Here is a 21,094-nt window from a genome sequence, read left to right on the forward strand (position 1 = left end):
GTGGGCTGTAAAAATAAATGTGAAAGGCAAACAGTACAGCTTTTAGAAGACAAGATAGAACATCTTTCTGACCTCAGGGGGGAAAAAAAGATTTCTTAAACAGGACACACACACAAAAAAGGTAACTGTAAATGAAAAGATTGATCATTGTTACTGCATTAAACTTAAGAACTTGTTAGTGCGTCGAAAGGTGCCATTAAGAAAGCAAAAAGGCAACCCAGAGCGGGAGAAGATATTTGCAGCACACGTGACTAACAAAGGACTTATATGTAGAACTTACATAGAGCTCCTACAAGTCAGTAAGAAAAAGAGAGATAACCCAATCAAAAATGGGCAAAGAGTTATATATGTACCAGTAGACATTAAAAACTGTTCATAGCAACGCTGTCCATAATAGCCCTAAACTAGAAACAACCCAAATATCCATCCAGAATATAACTGATTTTGGTTGATTCATACAATGGGACACTATACACTAATGAAAATGAACAAACTTCACCTACATGGAATAACATGGATAAATCTTCATCCAGAGGAAAAGAAGCCACAAAAAAAAGAATCCGTTCTGGATAATTCAACTTATATAAAGTTTTTTTAAAAATAGGAAAAACGAAATTCCACAGTTTAGAGATACATACAAGGGTATCAAGATAGTGGTTTCAGGGGCAGTGGGGGGGGGTCCGTGATTTGGAAGGGGCACACGGGCAGCTTCTGGAGTCCTGGCAATGTTTTATTTCTTGGGCTGAGAGGGGCTCCATGAGTATCCTCTTTACAATATTTTGCTAAGAGAATATATTCATATTTTTACATACTTTCCCACTGTGTCTATTTCACAATTTAAAGTGTTTTGCAAAATTGAGATTTGCAGGCTGATTTGGGGAACTACTGCTGTGATCTAACTACTAGAAGCAGCCAAACCAGATGATCTCATTTCCTCAGTAATTTGAGACCTATGAATATGAATGCTTTTTATACATTATTTGACGACGCTAATGGTGAAGACTGATTGATGAATCTGTATCTGCAAAACTATTTTTCTTGAGAATGTCAAGCCTTTTGTTCATTGAAGAATGTAATCCACATACAAATAATAATGATATAGCTAGCCAATTAATTGCAATAAATACTGACAATTCAGGAGCAGATGAATGAAACAGACACAAAAGGATACAGCAACTCTTAGCAAGAGCTATAATTAAAATGCTCCTGATTTGAGTGGTCACAAACAAGAATGCTGCCACAGATGCTGCATAATTATTGCTTTGAAATAATTCAAGGTTCAGATGCTTAGAATATATCATCTTTCAATACTCAACCCACTTCTATATTCAGGCTGACTGAGTAAAGTGACTGGGGACATATAAATTAACTTTATACAGTCACAGGCAATAATTTGACTAGCTCCATTTTACTATTGAGGAAATTAAGACTCAGACAAGTTAAAGAACTTACGCAAGGTCACATAGCTAGCTAATAAGTAGCAGGGCTTGGGATGTGAAGTCATATGTGAGTCACAAGCCCATCTTCCTTCTCCACTATATGACACAGCCACGATTGTGTGTTCATCTATATCTAGAACACATCCCATCCGTGTCCATGTAGATGCACACACTCACACACACACCCTTTTCTCTCTCCCTCTCTGTCTCTCTCCCTTCCTTCTCCCCACTGCCAGAGAGCGAGAGAAACTCTCTCTATGTAGATAGAGCTAGAAATAGACATATACTCAAATTCGCCTCCCTTTTATTTACCAGTTTAGGTAATGATTTCGGAAAACACTTCAGGGGGGCACTTATAAAACAGAGTAGGGCCAGATTTTCTCACAAGAAAGCATTTTACATTGTCACAGTGATGGAGTAAACAATAGTCATAATAAATGCTTTCAGTTAGATGTCAGCCCGGATAAAATGTTTGGCTTGTCTGGAAATAGCTATCTTTTCCCACCAGTTACATCCTTGTATTGTGCTCTTTTGCTGCTATCAAATGAGAGCAAAGAGGGAATGACGAGGAGGGAGGGGGCGGGGGGGGAGAGGGGGAGAGAGAGAGAGAGAGAGAGAGAGAGAGAGAGAGAGAGAGAGAGAGAGAGAAAGTGAACTGACTCCTTAACACCCAGCTACTTGAGCAGCTAAAACTAGGTTAAATATAAAGCTTTTCATTTCAATTGACAAAGAGGTCACTGGGCCATTAGGTAACTGGTTCAAATATCAAACATTCTGCTCCACATCTCAAAATATCCTTGTCACCCCAAAAGTGCTGCTCCACAGCAGCCCCAGAGGTGGCCCCCAGGGCGAGGATATCTGGAGCAGGTAAATCCCAAGGGAGGATCTGCAGCCACTAAAGACTGAGGGGCAGAGAGTGACTTCCCCCAGCAGAGCTCTCCCCGTCCAGCAAGGGAAACTCGGACCGGATACTGCTGTTCCATTCACTCTCTCCACCATTTTCCCTGAGGAATTTATAAGCCGCTCCTGATTTTCCCTCTAGAATCAGAACAAATAAATTCACACTCTTAACTTGTCTTCTACCAATGCAGCACCACAGCACTGGATTTCATTCTAGAAACCTGCACAGGAGGTACAAAGATCTATAGTTTCACGACCCGGCAGATTGTTTGAAAATATCTACCCTTAAACCCCCTCCACCAAAGACACATGAGGGGCATAACAGAACATAATAATAATCCTAATAACGATTTTAAGAAGAAAAACACTAAAGAGAGGTAGAAAGAGAGGAGTGTTTCCAAGACTGCAATCATTCAAGCTAAAGCATATATTTGAAATGGCCTCGGTCAACATGTGATTTCTGACTTGGAGACAAGCCCTGTAGGAAGGGGAAACTACATGCTTTTGAACTAGGGCTACAGTTTTAAGAGCCTTGCGATCAGAAATGTTCTCTAGACTTGGCAGGCTTCTTTTCACCGTCAAGCAGCTAGAGTCCCTCCCACCCACCCCACCCCCGGCCCTGGTAACTTACCAGCCCATACAATAGCTTCTCCAGGCAAAGATGGGTTTTTGCTTTGAAGTCTCATTTAGAACAGAGGGGCAGGATAAGGGAAATAATGGCTTTTAAACTCAGAGCGAGCCAACTAGAAGGGGGTCTTATCCTCTTGGTGTTTATTTCTTGGACCAAATTTCTAACCCTTCTCTGAAGCTCCCTGTTGAGATCAGGGACAAACAAGATGAAAGGGAGAAAGCAGAGGAAAGGGAACAAAAGAACTTCAACCTCAGGATTCTTAGCCCTCAGGGAAAACACAAACAGGATGAGTCTGTGTGTTTGATTTTGCATCCCCGGGATGCCGGGATGCCGGGATGCCGGGAGGAGTGTTAAGGAGGATAAGTACACCAAAGACCCAGGCTTTCTGAGTAAGCTGAATCAAGTCTATCAAAGTCTGACATCTGAAGGACCATGGCTCACATCACGGGCTGAGAGCCACAAAGGCGTTATTACCTGTGGAGGCCCATTTGTCTGCTTGGAAGCAGACAGAACTGGTTGTACAGCCCATCCTACCCTCGCCCACTCCACCTAAACTCAGACAGTATATGGAAGGCGTTCTTCGAGTGCTGCTACATTCTTTATCGAGTCTGTCTGACCTTATGAGCAAATCTGACAACTCTATTTTTTTTAAGAGAGAGAAGAAGTATGTGTTCGGGTAATGGCTACCTTACTGATTTTTATTCAGAGGACAAGAAAAGTCATTCCGAGTACAAATGCCTGGGATTGACATGGAAGGCATATGTGCTTGTAAAGGGAAAGAAAACCTCTGAGGAGCCTCTGTTGGCTGGATCCATCTGTGTGTCAAGAACATTTTTCTTAACAACTTTTGTGCAAATATCTCAGCCTCCTTTTAAAGCTCTTTTGGGGGGAAAAAGGCACATCTGAGAATCTACTGAAAGCTGTGGACCTTGTCCTGGAAAACTCACGCACACGCACACAGTCACACACACACACACACACACACACACACACACTTTTACATATAACTTCAGGGAATTCTTAGATCTATTAGAATCCATAGATAGAACCCCCTCAGGGGTCCATGGACCTAAAGTTAAAGAACCTCTGGTCTAGGAAAAAAAGTTAACATTTATTGAGTACTTACTATATGTCAGGCACTATTCTAAGTGTCTTAAATAGATTTTCTCAATCATAACAACCCCATAGAGCAGGTACTACTGTTCTCTATTTTACTCATGAGAAAACAGTGGCAGAGAAAGTCACTTGCTCCAGGTCAAACAGCCAGTAAGTGGCAGAGCCTCGGTTGAAACCCAGGCACTCTGGCTTTGGAGCAGCTCCTCTTAGCCACAAAGCCACAGCTGTGAAACGAAACAAATGAAAGTAATTTCTCTGCAGAGACCACGGCTGTAGCAGTTTCCTTTTTGTGTATGTTGGAGGGTGGGCAGGCATGTGGATAATTTGTGTGTCCAGAGGTCTGAGAAAGTGGAGATGATGTGGCAGTGGGTGGAGGAGAGACGCTTGGCCAAGTGGTACATGCCCACTACTGACTACTGTGCAGGGAAACTAGTCAGGCGCTCTCTTGGCTTCCAAAGAATAGGCCTGTGGTGCTGACACTGGCCCTTGAGCTTTGAGATCTTGATCAAGTAGCCAGTTGAGATTAGTTCCAGGGTCACAAACTTAAACGCCTACACGGCGCCAGGAAAGCAAAGCAAATGTGAGAGGAAGGCTGGTGTAATGCAGCCACAAGCCCCCAGGTCCCGTGAAGGCCGAACAAAAGACATCCAGCCTGTGGGCCATCAGTTTGTGACCTCTGAGTAGACTGTTTCCTTCCCACTCTCTAGGTATTTCCAAGTCAGGAGTGCGGGGAATGCAGTCTGTAAACAAGGGACACAAGCTAGCCCGTGACGACAGTTAACGGCGTGATTTCCATTTTGTTAGAACCACGCTTTTCCGTGCTAGCCAACCGAGCAGTAGTTCACCAGCAGACAAGTCCAGACACCAGGAGAAGGGCAGGACACTCAGGCAGTGACAGTACACATCACATACCTCATACAGAGGGAGCATTCAAGGTCAGAGGCGTCAAAAGATGCGAGTGGAACACTGAGAGCAGGTCTGGCTCCCGGAGCAGCCGGAGGATCTGTGGTTTAGAGAGCAGACGTCAGAGGTGAACCAACCCTGGTTTCACAAACAGCACTTCTGCGGCAAAAGAACCCAGTGATCTTTTCAGTGTGCCACTCTCACCACCTCCCAGGGGATTGACTTAGTGCTCACGTGAGCCGCTGAGAATGGGGTACCCTGAAACCGGCGCTCACAGGCTTCCAACAGTCCCATAAAGAGACGCACAGGCCAGGGACCGTCCGGAGCCCTGGGGGCTTCCTTCAAATGCAACAGGTGCCTGGCTCAACAAGCGGCGGCGGCAGCAACTCCGCGGACTGAGCCAGGCCTTCAGAGCTGACACTGAATCTTGGCACTGCCAGCTGCTCTGGCTGCCGCTTCTCAGATGCCCGCCTACGGGAACACGACTGCGAATGAGCGGAGTGAGGTCTGATCGCGCTGCCCTCGTCCTACCTTCCCGGAATGGGGATGGGGGTAGCCAGAGGCTGGCCTGGAAGGAAGTGACACCATCGAGGGCAGGAGAGGCCAGTACCTGACGCTGTGCTCTCACAGAAACCCCACAGGCACCCCGGAGGCAGCAGGGCTGAGAGCTGGGCCGCGTGCAGAGCCGCGGAGCCCTCCCGTGGAGGGTGAGGGAACCTCCACATACTGGTGAGCCAGGCCCTCCTCCGAGCCGCTTGCCCCCCTCCACCCGGGTAGAGTCCGCACCTGGCTTAGATGCTTTCCTAGGCACCTCTGGGTCTTGGGGTTCGATTTGGCAGCGCTTCCTTTTCTTCTCCTGGCATTTGCCAGTCTTGCTGGAGGCAGCCTGGGGAGAGGCAGCGGCCCCCTCCTCCTCCTCCTGGTCCTCCTCCTCCTCCTCCTCCTCCTCCTCCGCTCCGGCCTGGTCTTCCAGGCCGTCTGGCTGCCTGCTGCCTCTGTGCCCCCTGGCTGCTGCCCCCTCCTGACTAGAACAATGTGGACGCTCCAGCGTTTCCTGGAAAGGGAGAGCCAAACATCAGGATCTACTCACGACCAACATCGTCCTCTGACACTTCTCCCCAGGGGCACGATGAGAAGATACCCTACAGTGCTGATCAGCTAGAGGGCGTGTAGCTTAACTGATGGGCGGTCATAGGGCACAGGCAGGCCCAGCTGGGGCGGAGCAGAGGAACCTCTGTCTGAGGCAAGGACAGAGAGGTGTGTGGGGAGAGGGTCCTTGGGCCGCGCTTAAGGGGAGAATGGCAAGTGCAGTGCCAGGCCCTGCTCCTCTCCAAATCAGTCCCCAGTCACCACCAGAGGGAAACCAAGACATGCAGTACAGCGAGGGTACATCCAGCCACTCAGTACTTCCTCTCACCCTCCCTGCCATTCCGGGCCATCCTCGAGCCCCACACCCAGCTCCCGAAGAACTTTTGGGAAGGCTCTGGCACAGGTGTGTTCACAGGCCTGCCGAGTGCCCTCACGCTCCCGAGCTATGTATTACACTGGTCAAACAAACTAGGGACACATTAGTCTTTTCACTAGATTTTGGGTGAAAAGTCTGAAAAAGAGACAAGAGCATTTGGCAAAACGATCAATAACGTCTCTCGCCTTTTAAAGAATTTTTGTCCAGGAGAAGGATCTAGAAAAAACAAATCCAATGACAAGGTGTTTATGCAGGTTTACCCTAGAGAACCCCTCTCTACTCCACATCCACAGCACGTGGGTCAAAACGCTCATGCCGTTTTCTCCCCTCCAACTCCAACCAGAAGAAAATGGTAGAAAGATGAAAAATGGGCATCGCACAGCTGGGAGAAAATGATGAGGTAAGGAGAAAAAGGATGTGGGTTTTCTGAGTCCCTAACCTGGGGAGTTCAGGGTTTTTTCAGCACTATGGCACTGCCGCATCCTTTCCACGAGCCCCAGGCATAGTCTACACGGTACGCTGCTTTGCAAGGCAAAGTTTGGGTGGAAATCCAATCCCTGCTCCCCAGCTGGCTCACATGGGAAAGCCAGGGGTGCTATTTTTCTTCATTTCAGATTGAGCTGCCATTAGAAGTCACTCCAGACACTTTGGTTCAGTGTTGGGGTTCTCAATCCTGTAATAATGATCTCAAACAAGTATTGAAATGCACTAGGGGTGCTTTGATTTCAGGAGATACTCTAAGTTCTGCCCCCCCCCCTTTTTTGAGTCAGGTACACCTGCATTTTATTCATTCTCCAGAGCGGGGAAAGAAGTCAGGGAAATGTAAGATTCTCACCTGTCAGAGAATACAAGAAGCCACAGAGACCCCAGGGCTCACATACAGGGGAGGAAAACAGATCACAGATGGAGGGCAGGCAGATGTCCCGAGGTGCCTAGATCTTCAGAGCTCAACTCTGCCTTCACGGCTGCCCTTCTGAGCCCCAGCCTCTGGCCATTTGCCCTCCGCTGGGAAAGCTAGGGCCTGGAGACCATCGTTTTCAAAGACTCAAATACCTGCGACTTCCTAAGTCACTTCCCTCTCCCCGGCTCCAAGTATGTACTCGAAGTCTACTTACGTGTAAGACACGGTGCAGGCATATGAAATTACCTCCCCTTGGGGATCAAATGGAGTTGTCTTTGCACAAGGAACTTAGCTGGTGCTCAAAACAAAAAGCAGGAAAGGAGGGGCTGTCAGGCCCTCTTCCCAGGCTCCGCCCCTAAGCTGATAAAGCCACCCCGACTGAAGGGCTCCAGGGGAAGTGGGCCAGTTCCTTTCTCGTTCTGTCAACTCTCTCTTTCAGCTGGATCTGACGAAGAACTGAAAACTGAACGTAATAAATCATCAACCCCGGGCCCCTGCCTAAAATCCAATGTCATCTTCAGGAAATAGCCTTCTAGCAAAGAACGCAGCCATGAGCGACTCCATTTCTTCTTTCTCAGGAACCGAATGAGGTAGGAGGGTGAGGGCTCACTCCCCATGTTTGCCCACAAAACAGCCAAACAAAGCGTCACGAGCGAGCTGGGTGAGTGGAGTTTTACCTGTGACAACTTTGGTAGATTATGGCTGGTGCCTTCAGTAGCCAATGACTCTACGTGTTCCTTTAATCTAGGGTGAGGTGCCAACAGCTTCAGGATATCGGGAGAATGTTCCTGAGAAGCCCCCGGGAATGATGGTGAAAAGAAACTAAGGAGAAGCTGTGACATAAAACAGAAGACTTCACTACTTAAGTTTCTACAGGTGCTTGGGTGGGGGGAGGAAGGGGCAAAGGGCACAGCTTGCGGGGCCAAACTCCAGGGAGGAAGCCTTGGACCAGAGACCCTGACACAGTGGGGTAGGGGTCCTCACTTCAGCGCGTCGGAATTGCCTGGGGAGCTTAGGAAAACTCCAGGTTCTTAGTTCCCATGCCCGGCTCCCCGAGGTCTGAAGTGTGGCCTGAGAATCTGGATTTTGCAAAGACACTACAGGTGCCTCTGTCACCCTAGCCAGAGGTACAAACCACCACTCCGCTGCTACCATTCCATAGAAATATCTGCAGGGGCATTTCATAACCTACGTAGGAGGAAAGAGGCAGAGGTGAGGATGGGAGAGAGACATCAGCTGGGGGACCTGGAGTCGTGTCCGCCACACCCCCACGGGTAGAAGGTGACAAATGTCATCGAGGTTCCTCGATATTTCTTCCCACCCTGCTCATTTTGCTTCCCTCCTCCATCAGCCCGGATCACGAATCCCTTCAGCGGTGAGATGTTAGGAAAAGCAAAACCCAACCTTCCCTCCCTCTTCTCCTCGTCTCTCCTCCCCGTTTCTGGCCTTCACTTTCCAGAGAATGTCAGGTATCTTCAAGGACTGGGAGCAGACCGGTTCCAGTCTATGGCTGGCTTCCTGCACAATTGAGAAGCTGGGGGCAGTGGTGTGGGGGCAGGCAGGAGACCCAGAAGGGGCTGCGAGTCAAAGATGTGCGGTCGCGTGGACGCTGCGCCATCAGCTGCCCACATCCTTGTTTCAATTCTCCCCTGTGAAAGCGCCAATTATCAACATACATATGTATCTATCGTATGTAACACAACACAGGAAGGCAGGTCACTCACTTCTAAAACATATTCACAAGTTTGCCGCTGAGACCCACTAAAGGGTGCTCCACCCCTTGTTCTGGGTAATAGGGTATTAACTGATCAGGAGAATCTGACCGAAACTCTGACCAAACTCTCTCTGGTTTGATTTGCTCCTTTGCTGGCCCCCAGCAGTTCCTTCATGATGTCCCTTCTGAATGCCAGCACTTTCCACATAGCCAAGCCCTGCTCATCCCTCAAGGCTCAGCTCCAGCACTACCTTCCCCTACTCCCCTAGCCTCCCTGATCTCTCCTGTCCTTCCGTGTTCTCGACTGCACCATAAGATAGCACCTCACACTACACAGTCTTGTGTCAGCCTCAAACTGCGTTGCAGATGTTAAGTCTTTCTCTCTAACCAGATGGTCACCTTCTGGAGGGCACGTGACAGATGTGCAATAAATACTCACCACACTGGATGGAACTGAATTAAGACACTAGCCATCCCAGGGCCCAGGGAGAGGCCTAGGGTTCAGACCCCAAGTCTTCAGACAGATGCCTCTATCTCCTCCCAGCTGTAAGTTGGTAAAGGAGTGAGGTGGGAAGGTACTCACAGTACCCAGGGCCATAAATGCCAGCTTTCAGAGGCTCCTCTTCCACAGGAGCCAAAGTTGGCTCTCAGAAGCCCTCTCGAATGGCCCACCAGGACCAACCCACTTCTGAAGCCATCTCCCTGGAATTCTCCCAAACAGAGTACTAGCAGCCACAGGGCATCCCAGGGCACAAGGGAAAAGGGGTAGAGTGCGGTGAGAGGGGAAGAGAGGCAGAGAGGGAGCTCAAAGGAAGCGAAGCAGAAGTGACAGCAGCACTGACCTTCCTCCTTTAATACCTAAGGTCTCAGGCTAGGCCTTCGCAGTGGCTTCGGAAAACAAAATTTGGGGTCAACTCTCAGTAAGAATGAGCATTCCACATATGCATGGAAGTCAATTCCGCTTCAGTGTCAGCCTTCGAAAGGCCCAAATGGGTCAAGAGGGCAAAAAAGAATCTGAGGTAAATACAAACATCAAAAAGAAACCCAGGCCTGTGAGTGGCTAAGGCAGCTAATGAAACCCCAGTGAGCCTGGACCATCTCCATCATACCTTTATCCCTGGAATGGGAACAATCCAGTAAATTAGCACAGCGGAGGGTCCTCAGTGTTCTTAAGTCATGCCCTCGCCACACTCAGTGGAAATTTGCCTCTAAATTCTCACCCCAGCTTCAGAACTCCGGAACACTCATCACAGGCAAATGCTCGCTTGTATGGTCTGAAATTTATATTACACTATATAACAAGGGCAAGATTGTAAGGTAGGTCCTTGAGGAATGACACTGTGGCTTATGCCTCTTTGGGTCTCAGAGCTTAGCACAATGTGTTGCCCTGCCCTGCTGAGGCAGCTGTGGCAATGATACTAGGTGGTCTGTAAAATCAGGCTGTAAAGAGAGATCAACCCAACTGATGATACCAGAGCCTCTCAGGCCAACTGGGAAATGGACAAATGAGAATAAAGAAACCACTCGCTCCTGAGCCCAACACCTGCCTCTTTTGGCCTTTGCACACTCTGTCTCCAAAAGTCAAGGCTCTTCTAATCGCCTTTGTCCACCTATCCTAGACCTGGATAATTCCGTTGCTGCTCTCCCCCCAGCCCCAGCAGCGGGTACTGAGACTCCTGACAAGGCCTCCTGGGACAGCAGGATGGTGGAGCAGCTCACAAGGCAAACTCTGGAAGCAGCTGGAGTTGGGTTTGATTGCTCTTTCACCAATCACTAGGTGTGTGACCTCAGGAAAGTCACCAAGCCTCAGCTTCTTATCTGTCTCATCTGTAACATGGGGATAAATAATAGTACCTACTCTCATAGGGACATTGTGGAAATTACATTATATCTTCCCCATAAAGCCCATAGCACAGTGTGGGGTGCATAGGAAATGCTCAATAAATGTTACCTATTATTATTATTATTATTACTCACACTATGGAGTACAGTTAAGATTTGGGAAAGGGTCCACAGCTTGGAGCAATTCTCCGCCACCAGTGCTCTGACTAACCAGGCCAAAGCAACTTCCCGGAAAAGAAACCTTCTGTGAGAGGCATAACCTCCAGAGCTCAGCTTCCCCTAGTTCATTGATTTTGCTAAAGGTTCCTTTCTGGAGCCTTCAGAAACCACTCCTGTCTCTTGCGCCCTTTCTTCATCCACTGCTCTGCCAAACTGTACTGGGACAGAGGCACTTGGAGAGTGGTGGTGAATAGGGAGTGGGAGAGCAGAGGCCACCACTGATTGCTAGCATCCAACTTCCAGGCCAATTAGCCAGACACCGTGAGCATACATTGCAGAACAGTAAGCAACGAAGTCCACGAATTGAGGATGCTTGAGCCTTCACTAATGTGCCCAGGATTTAAAAAATGACATCCACATTCTCCCAGGACTCAAGAGTTGGAATGACTGTTTGGATTATATTGTAATAGTCCTTGACTTATATTCTGTATGTGTTTTATTTCTAGCAAAGGAGCTGAAGGTTGGAGTTCTGCATATGGCAGGGCAGATGGGCCCCAACATCCCTTCCGAGGAGCTGGCTGCCCTGTGTGACTGGTGAAGCTGCGACTTAGCCAAAGAAGAGTTCTACAACTGCAGGCAGCCTCACACCCGGGACCTCTTGCCAACAGCCAGAATCTCCTCAGTGGGCCTCCATCCCCATGTTAACTTATTTGGTTTTATTTTGTTTTGTTTGCTTCTGGGCCATCAGTTGGCACTTGCGTCTCGCTCCTGTCCCCTCAACCCAGGGAGCCACCCACTCAGGACCCCCAATCCCAGGAAGGGCAGTTCTCTCACTCCTCCCACCCCAGAGAAGACAGAGGGCTGGGGCCACGGGGCAGCTGGACCTGACGTCATCTCAACTCACCGTTTGGGCTTCAGCTCTTGCTCTTTTGTTCTTTCCATCGAGGGACACACAATATAGAAACTCCCTTAGTGCTTCCTCCACCTTGCCTAGGGTGGCTAAGGCTTGCGCTTTTCTGAAGTGTGCCTGGAAGAAAACATGAGCATTCAATCCCATTCTTATCCACCTCTTGATGCTGCTATCATTCATAACACCAGCTACCTGCTTCGTGGGTTTTCATTGTCACGTGAAGGGTTTGAAAAGGACTATCTCATCTATAGCCCTACTAGGTAGGCAACTGTTCTGAAGCCCATTTGCAAGGAGATAAAACTGAGACGCAGAAATGACTCGCCCAAAATAACCCGGGTGGGAAATTGTGGAATCAAGTTTTGAGCCTGGGACTGACCGATACCGAAGCCCAAATTCTCAACCACTGTGCCTCCGCCTCCTCCTCTCCCGGCCCCACCACTGTATTGGAGGAGGCACCAAATGTAGCAAGAACCCCCATTTGAGCACATACTAACCAGGTTTCAGGACCTGCCTGGATGGGCCTTCCTGGTAACTGGTCAGTCAAGCAGAGACCTAGTCCATCTTACCGGCTGAGTGACCACCTACACTCACTGATCATTTATCAGAAGAGGCCCAAGTAAGCCAACGCATGTGATCTCTCCAAGACCTGGAAGGTAGCTGGTAGCAAAGCTGCAACTAGAACTGCGCCCCTCCCCGCAAAGCAGACCGCCCTTTGGAGGGCTAACCAGGGCCTGCGCAAACACTTCGGCTCCGGTGGGCTCGGCTCACGTCTGCTCCCTCGCCACGTCTTGAAATAGTATAAGAAGTTTTAGGGCTCCTCGGGGTCCAAAGCCCACCTGCCCTGGGAGAGAAACCCTAAGGGGTAGGAGAGGAGCATCCTGAGGAAGAGGGAGGAAAAAGAAAAGAGGTGTGAAGAGGGCTGCCTTCTCTCCGTGCCTTAGGACAGGTGCTCCTGGCAGCTTGGCTTGGAGGCTGCCCCTCAGGGGCCAGCTCCCCACTCCCCCAGCTCCACGGTTGACCCCGAGTGTAACTTAGTGCAGGAAGCAATCCAAGGTGCAGCTGCTGGGCACTCTAACATGAGGGGCCTCCCCTTCCGACACGCCTCTGCAGGCCGCAGTGCCCTCCGGCTCGGGCCTGGCTACAGGGGCCAGCCGGGATCAGCCCTCTTGAGCAGTGGCCCCTGCTCCAAGCCTCTTGGGGGCCTCCCCCGGAACTCCCCCTCCTTCTGGAGCCGGATGCATGGCTTGTTGCATGTTCCCAGCAGTGCTCCAGGGGCCCTCAGGAGAAAGGCTTGTGTGACATCTCAGGACGGCTAGAGGGGATACGTGCTGGGAACCTGGAGAGGCTTTGGGGATCTGAGCAGTCATGCCAAGCTCAGGGCCACCAGCTCACCCTACTGGGAGCTGTACCTCCTGCAGGAGAGTTTGAGAAGCACGAGCCCTGGCTGGGTGGCCGGAATAGGGCTGCGCGCGGTGAACTCCTCCCACAGGGGCGTTTCATATAGAAATGGTGGGAAATATGCAAATCGGGGTGTGAGGCAGCTCTGAATCAGAAGCACCTGTTCAAGTCTTCTCTCGACCCCCAAGTCAGCAGAGTTCCCTCTTCACTGCCTCTCTGCTTACCCCAGCACTTTGGGGAAATGAACTCCTGTTTAATATTTCCACCAACTCTTCCTTCACTGTCGGGAAGTCACTTTTTCTGTTTCATCCAAAATGGTCCACTGCTTACTCAGCCTTGTTTCCCACTGCACTGTCGAGGCCCCAACCCTTAGGGGGCCTACGCAGAAACAGCAGAAAGAGTTTGCAAGAGAAGTCCTCTTACGCCCAGGCAGCTCACTGGCCTGCACCACTACAAGGCCTGAAACGCTGCCACTGAAGCTCCTGTGGGCTAAGACTTTGGTGACTTTGAATAGACTGTAATTGTGCTCCTTGGGAAAGAGAATATACTAATCCACCGTCACTCATGAAAACCCTCTCATGAAAGAACATACGAGATTCACTCTGACATTAATGGCCTAGTATGCAGCCCCACAATGTTTTATCTGAAGTTCCCAGATCCAGAAAACAGTCTGATAATCCAATATTTTCATAAGCTTGACATCAAAATCATTAGGTGGCAAAACCTGACCTAAAATGATGTGTGTTACAGTCTTTGTCCCACTTAGTGTGTATTTTCATGTAATATCCTGCAGAAATAGTGTGTGTGACTATGGGTTACTGTCCAGAGCTAAAACTTGGTCTTTGTGAGATTGGAAACATTCTGGATTCTGAACATATCTGGCCCCACGGGATTCAGATAAGGGATCACAGCCTTGGATGAGTGGGGGTTGTGTAGAGAGAGCACCACACCAAGAGCCAGCGTTACAGCTCACAGAATGGTCTCTTGGCCACGCTCACCTGTAACCCTCACTGCATCCCTGTGAGGCGATCCGGGCGGACAGCAAGATCTTCATTTTGCAAACTAGGACACTTAGGGTTCAGAGAGTGAAGCGACTTCCCCATGGTCACTTAGCTTGCAGGTAGTAGAGCCCAGGCTCAAATCTAATCTTCTAAACAAAATATTGAAATGTGGCTGAGGGCCAGTCCTGAGGCCTGACAGAGATGCAGAAAGTGACACTTTGCACCTCGGCATCTTGGAGAGCTGTTGAACCTGCCTCTCTCCCCACCCCTCCACGTGACCTACACGTTTAGGGGGCCCGGCAGGCTGACTGACTACACTAAGGACTTGAGATGGCAGAACGAGCCAGCAATACTTCTCTCTCCCTCCTCTTTCTACTGTCCTGGGAAAAGAATGATGCTGATGATGGCAGACACACACAACGCTATGTGCCAGGCATTGCTCTAAGTATGTGCATGCATTTGCTCATGCAATCCTCACAACAAACCCTGTGAAGTAGATGCTTTGAATATCCTCATTTTATAGATGAGGAGATGGGGTGCAGGGAGGTTAGGTAATTTGCCAAGGCCGCACAGCTAGTAAAAGTAGCAGAGCTGGGACATAAACTCAGGCAGTCTGGCTCCCAAGTCCATGCTTTAGAGAGTCGCAAGGCCCAGGCTGCTCTGCGGGTCATCAGTGGAAGATCAGATTGGAGAGGAATCCGGCTACCTTGCAGATCCCTGAGTCACCCTTTGTCAAGGGACCCCCCCCAGCTCCTTTGAAGAGCCTTCTCCCTGCTCTGAGTGAGGGAGGCAGTCCTTCCTGCCAGTTCCTGTCTACAGTACAATTCCTTCCCATCCCCCCAATCCCACACTCACCTTAAACCCCATGGGGCGGAGCTTACATGCTATTTCTGCGTCATGCAGTGCATCCTCATGAGACTCCAAGGTGAAATAAATTTGAGACCGGTTGCTGTAAAGCAAGTGGTCATTTGGAGCTGCCAAAATGAGAAAAAACAAACAAACAACAACAGCAACAAAAACCTTGAGCAAAATGGCAAGTTATCTAGGACTTTTCTGCTAGGGACCCAAAGGGGTAAGCTCGATCTCCAGCCCTAATATTGCCCTGCCTACCACACCCCCCAGCCACTGTGGGTCTGAGCTTCCCCAACTGTAAAGAAGTCATTTTTCCCCTCCTCTCAAGCAGTTCCTTAGAGGGCCTGTGGTGTCAGTGCTGCATTAGCAACTTTGACATACAGGAAACTCTCGCACCCTGCTTCATGGCCGTGGCTAACAACCGACAGCCTGGCTTCTGGGTGAGGTATTGCCCCCAAGGAAACAGGCCAGGGAGGAAGGAGAAGGGGATGGCCAGATGTGACCCCCAGCCTTGACCAGGAAGACAAGTCCAAGTTAGTCTCCCGGTGATATCAGCGACATCTCTGTCTACAAACCCCAGCACACATGAAGTTCTTCTGAAGAAAATAGAAATGCACCTGCAAGCCTCCATCCTCTCATTACAGATAGGCAGATGTGAATGGACAAGGCTTCTGGGCATAAAGTGAGGTTGGCTCTCACCAATACTCTGAACCACTAGATGCCAGGGCTGGAAAGGCCTTTAGAGATCATCTGGCTCAACCAACCCATTCTTCAAGGAAAATCAAGCCCACAGAGGGGAAGGCATCTGCTCAAAGTCTAGCTAGCTGGCCAAACTCATTGCTAACTGGCCAGACTTTGAATCTGGGGTGGGAGACAGGTTCCTTTTTTTTCCAAAGGGGAGTGTAGTACTTCGAATAGTAAGGAAGAGAGACTGGCCATCTTCCGGCACAAAGATACTCTTTGTTGGGGAGGTCCCTCTCCTCTTAGAAGGGTGAAGAGGTCTTGACAGTTTTCACCTTGACTCCTCTGGTGGTGCAAGGAAGAACCCCCAGGGAAAAGTGGTGACAGCAACAAAGGGGGAGGACGTGGAGGGCAGGAAGGGGCTTTCGTGGCCCTTAGGGGTCGGCTGAAAGGAATGGAACCTCCCTTGGAGACCTGGGCTTTAGCGGCCGCCACCTGTCTACTTCATACTGCCCTGCTCTTCCCCAGGGACTGGGCTCCAGCTTCTGCTGTGGGAACAGCCTTTGTTGGGGTTTTTCCCCCAGGGGTGTGCAGAGGTTTCGCCTGAGTGCCCGTTACTTGCTCTTAAGACATCAGTCAAGAGTTTGCAGTCTCCTCTGTCCCTTTCCTTGAAGCACACACTGTGCTTTGCTTGGGCACACGGGGTCTCGTTCCTCCCCCTCCCCCATTACCTGTTGCAAGCTCGAGTGGAGATTCAACACGTGGAGACGCCAACCCACCCGCTCCTCCACCCATCCGAGTGGGGCTCAGGGCACCCTGGGATGCCAGAGCCCTGTCTGCCCAGCCCTGTCGCCTCCTCCCCGGCACGCTTCGCCAGACACCGCGCCCCGCCGCCGAGCTCCTGGCAGCCGGCCTGAGCTGGGCAATACCCGCGGCTCGGCGGCCACTTCCTGGGTCGAGACGCGGGGGGTCGGGGAGGGGGGAGTCGTTCCCTGAGGGAACTCGGGCGCCCTAGTGCGGCCCGAGGCGCGGGACTGCCCACATCGCCCTTGAGGCCGCCAAGACCACCCATCCCTCCTCAGGCGGCACGGGAAAGCGGGACACAGGCGGCCCCCTTGGCAGCCAGCCCACGGTCCCCGGGGATCCCCGAGCCGTCGCCTGGCCGGTCGCCCTCTGGGCTGGCGGGCTGGCGTTCGAGGCGACAGCGCAGGCTGCAGGCGGTCGGGCGGGGGGGGGGCATCTATTTCAGCCGAGGATCGTGTGATAGGAAGCGGTGACAATGAGTCACAGGGCGACGGGGCTCGAGCGCTCCCCCCACCCCGCCCGCACACGCTCCCGGGATGGTTTCCGAGGCGAGCGTGGCCCACTTCAGCTACCTCAGCCGTTACACAATCTCGCCCGCCCGCGCGGAGGAGGGGCCGCCCGGCCCGGCCGCTCGCGGCCCCTTATGCAACCAGTGCTCTCCTGACCTAATTCCACGCCGGACCCACCCCACCGGGAGCCGCGGCCCCGGAAGGGACAACTCCCGGCAGCCACGGCGGCCCCAGGCCGGGAGGGGGCGGCAGACGCAGGCGCCGACCGAACATCCCAGGCTGGCGGGAGCCCAGAGGCCCCGGCGCGCGAGTGGGAAGGGTGCGAAGTTCCCCTGCTGGCCCGAAAGCTACGGGCAGGTGTTAAGAGGGGCCCGAGCGCGCAGAGACAGAAGGAGAAGGCGAGCCCGAGAAACAGACGGTGACACCGAGCAAGAGCCAGAGTGACAAAGATACGGAAAGAAAGAAAAAGACGGAGAAACAGAGCGACACAAACAGAAGCAGGGACTGAGACACGCAGAAACACACAAGCTAACAGGAAACACAGAAGAAGACAAAGGGCAAGGAGATAGACGGAGACCCAGAGAAAGGGCGATGAACCAGTAGTGACAGAGAAAAAGTCGGAGACGGAACTCCAGAGCCCCCCTCCCCCACTCCGGTCGCGGTCCATCGCAAGGTCCGTGCGCCCTCCTCCGCCCGGGTCCACCCCGCAGCTCCCCGCCGGGCTCGTGCCCCCGCCCGCCCCGGCCCCGGCGGCGCGGTGGGCTCACCCAGCCTAACTGCCTCGTTGTACTTGAGCAGCGCCGCCTCCACCTGGCGCTCGCGGTACAGCCGGTTGCCCTCGTGCCGGAGTTGCGACGCCCTTGCCGGGCCCGGGAACAACTTGCCGAGGAGGCCGCTGAGCACCACGTTAACCCGCAGCGGCGGCGGCGCCTGCTGCCCAGCCCGCCGGGCCCCGCGCGCCCGCCCGGTGGCCACCATCAAAGCGGAGAGTTTGACCCCGCACAGCGCACAGCGCCGGTCGGCTGCCCGCCCGCGTTCCAGGCACAGTTTACAAAAGGTGTGTCCGCAGGACAAGGACACGGGGTCTGAAAGAAATCCATGGCACTTCCGGCACTTGAAGCCGTCCCACACCTCGGTGGCCTCGGCGGCCGTCGCCGCCCCTGCCTCTTCCGCCGCCAGCGCGCAGCTCGCTCCGCGGCTCCCGTCCGGGGGCTCCGGCGCCGGCTCCTCGCCTTGAGGGACTTTCTCGGCCAGACAGCGCACCAGCTGCTCCAGCTGCTCGGCCACCAGCTGTTGCCGCTCCGAGAGCTGTCGGTACACCTCGAGGGCTTCCCGGAGGCGCCCCCCAGACGCCAGGGCGTCGGCCTGCGTGAGCAGGACTTTGCACTCCGGCGTCGAGGCCCTCGGAGGCCGCTCCTGCGGCGGCGGCAGAGTCGGTAAAGGTGCGGGGCCTTCTGTAGCCGCCTCTGGGTGGGGGCCCGTGTCTCCGCGGGCAGGTGATGCCGCCGGCTCCGCCAGCTCTAAGTTGTTGCTGCAGAGCTCGGCGGGCAAGCTCAGCATCTGTTCAGTCTGAAATGAATCCATAGGGAGAGGGACATGCGTGGGGAAGAGGCGTCTAGGGGCCGGGGACGCGGAGCAAGGAGCGGTGGCTGGAGGGAACCGGGGCTGCCACGGCTGCCGCTCTGCCTCTCGCCGGTCCCTGCAATGCCTCCACGAGCTCCATGCCGGCCGCCCCGCGCCGCCTAATAACTGTCTTGTCTCAGCAAAGTGTTATATAAAACGACACCACGTGACACGCCGCCACGCCGCTCATTGGCCGGCGGCGGGGCGATTGTTACAAAACCAGACAGTTTTGTAACAGTGTTGCGCTTGCTTCTTTGGGCTTAGCTTTTCTTGGCTTCTTTTTGCGGTTGTTTGTGTTTACACTCTGTCTTAGTTCCCCCTCGCAATGTGGTTCCTTTTCGGAAGACGGGGAGGGAAAGAAAAAACCCAGCGTCTCCTCCTGGACTTCTCCGTCTCCAAACCCTACCCCATCCCACCTCCAAACCCGTCAGCAAACAGGTTCCCTCTGCCAGCCGCCCGCTAGCGGTCCCCTCTCCCCTCGAGAGGCCGGTACCTCGAGGCGCGCAGTCCGCCAGATCGTTAGGGACGCCGGAGGCTTGCCCCCCCAGGGGCGACGGCGGCTGTCTGTGAAGGGAAGCGGGTTGGGAGGGTCCCCGGGCAGCCCCCACCGGGGTCGCGGCCCCGGGTCCTCACACCCGGGGTCTCTGGCCACCTTCCCCATGGAGTCCCCCAAAGGTAGTGAGTGCGGTTATCCGAGGGCGCTTAATCTCCTGTGCCGGGAAAGACTCGGAGCAGCGGGCCCGGTGGGCTCAGCAGCTTGGCGGCGCTCGCTGAGCGGAGAGGGACGTGCGGAGAAGATGCGCTCGCCGGCTAGCGCCCGGAGGAGGCCCCCCGCGCGCCCCGCTTCCTCACCTCTCTCTCCTCCAACGCTGGAACCTGCGCTGGGGCGGGAGGCCGGCGCCCCGGCCCTGGGGGCCACCGGCAGGATGGGCGCGGCCGCGAGCACAAGGCCTGCTGGGGTCAGTGGGCACTCCGGGGGCGTGGGAGAACGGCGGGCGGAAGGCGGGAACCCAGAGCGCCGCTCGGGAGAACGTCCGCGAGTCCCGGCGCTCACTGCCGCTGCCTGCCGGTCCGCCGCTCCAGAGCGGAGACTTCCGACGCAGGCGCGTCACCGTGGGGGGCTGCGCGCAAGCCGCGATGCTTGGTTCACAACGGCTAGGGGCCTCAAGGGTGCCCCGCTTTCTTCCAGAAGGCCAGAGTGAACCGCCCACCCCACGTCTCCCTCCCACCCCCACACTTCGGACGGGAGCCACTCGCGCAAATAAGGGTCCCGCTGCTCCAAGCAGGGAGGTGGGGTCTGGACTTGTCTCCGGCTCAGTGGGCCTGCGGAGTCGGCAGGCTCTCGGTACTGCCTGGAGCCACGACCGAGGTAGAGTGCCGTCGCAGAGGCCTGAGGACCTACGGTGGGCGCCTGCTCTGGCCATTTCTTAGCTGAGTGACCTTGGGCAAGTGATCTAAAACTGTGGGAGCCATCGTTTTGGCTTCTGAACCAGTGTCAAGGATGACTAGTTATGTTTCAGAGCTGGGAACCACCGGCTCCATCCGGGCTGTGTCTCTTTAGGTCATTAATCCCCCTTGAGTGAACACCAGGGTCCCAGAGAACAGGTACTGTGCAGTTATCCTTAGAGCCTCCCTCTGAGACAGGACGGGGGGGAGAGGGTCAGAAGGGAGAAGGGACACGGGCACATAGGGGAAAGGGACCAAGAAAAGAAACAGAGGAACTCAGGATGTAGCGAAGAAGGCACACATCGGAAAACTTGGCTTGCAGCCCTGGCTTTGTCATAACTTGCTGTGAGACTTTGGGCAAGTCCTCCCACAAGGTCTTAGTTTGACAAGGTCTTGTCCTAATGTCCAAGGTTCCCTCCAGCTTGAACCTTGACAGCCTTCTATCCTAAGACTAGATGTCATGATACCTAACTCAACTACTTAAGTACAAAAGGCTAGTCCAGATGCTGTGGGAGATGGTGGCTTGGACCAGGGGGTGAGGTCAGCAGTAGTAGTGGAAGGGCAGGGGTGGCTAGATGGCTGTCCTCTTCTTCAAGGTCAGACCTGAGCTAGAGTTTGAAGCTGGGGAAGTCAGGAGACTGGCCAAGAGGTGGAGGAGAAGACTATGCCGGGCAGTTGGGGAGAAGCTGGAGCTCCTGCTGACTTGCTGTCTAAGGGGAGCTCCTTTCACCTTCAGTTTCCCCTGTTATTGAATGGGGTCTATCAGTCCAGTCCGTTCAGGCTGCTATAATAAAACATCA

The 21,094-nt window shown here is 53.0% G+C and overlaps 1 protein-coding gene across 8 annotated transcripts in view; it reads right to left on the reverse strand.

Annotated features, from left to right (window-relative positions):
- Window positions 1-19,092, reverse strand: part of LONRF3 (LON peptidase N-terminal domain and ring finger 3) — a 39,191-nt gene extending 20,099 nt beyond the window's left edge. For 4 of the 8 annotated variants that reach the window (XR_010838745.1, XM_067024053.1, XM_067024051.1 and 1 more), the window contains exons 1-6: window positions 17,993-19,092; window positions 15,235-15,353; window positions 11,975-12,097; window positions 8,033-8,188; window positions 5,776-6,043; window positions 4,999-5,089 (exon numbers count right to left, since the gene is read on the reverse strand). Coding sequence is in view for 7 of the 8 variants with exons in the window: in XM_067024053.1 (XP_066880154.1) it covers window positions 4,999-5,089; window positions 5,776-6,043; window positions 8,033-8,188; window positions 11,975-12,097; window positions 15,235-15,353; window positions 17,993-18,809 (1,574 nt within the window). In the remaining variant the exon portion in view is untranslated. The remainder of the gene's footprint in view (window positions 1-4,998; window positions 5,090-5,775; window positions 6,044-8,032; window positions 8,189-11,974; window positions 12,098-15,234; window positions 15,354-17,992) is intronic. The other 4 variants (XM_059049656.2, XM_059049657.2, XM_059049658.2 and 1 more) reach the window with 4 other exon arrangements.
- Window positions 19,093-21,094: the final 2,002 nt, after the last annotated feature.

This window comes from Kogia breviceps, chromosome X (assembly GCF_026419965.1).
Source record: "Kogia breviceps isolate mKogBre1 chromosome X, mKogBre1 haplotype 1, whole genome shotgun sequence".
NCBI lineage: Eukaryota > Metazoa > Chordata > Mammalia > Artiodactyla > Physeteridae > Kogia > Kogia breviceps.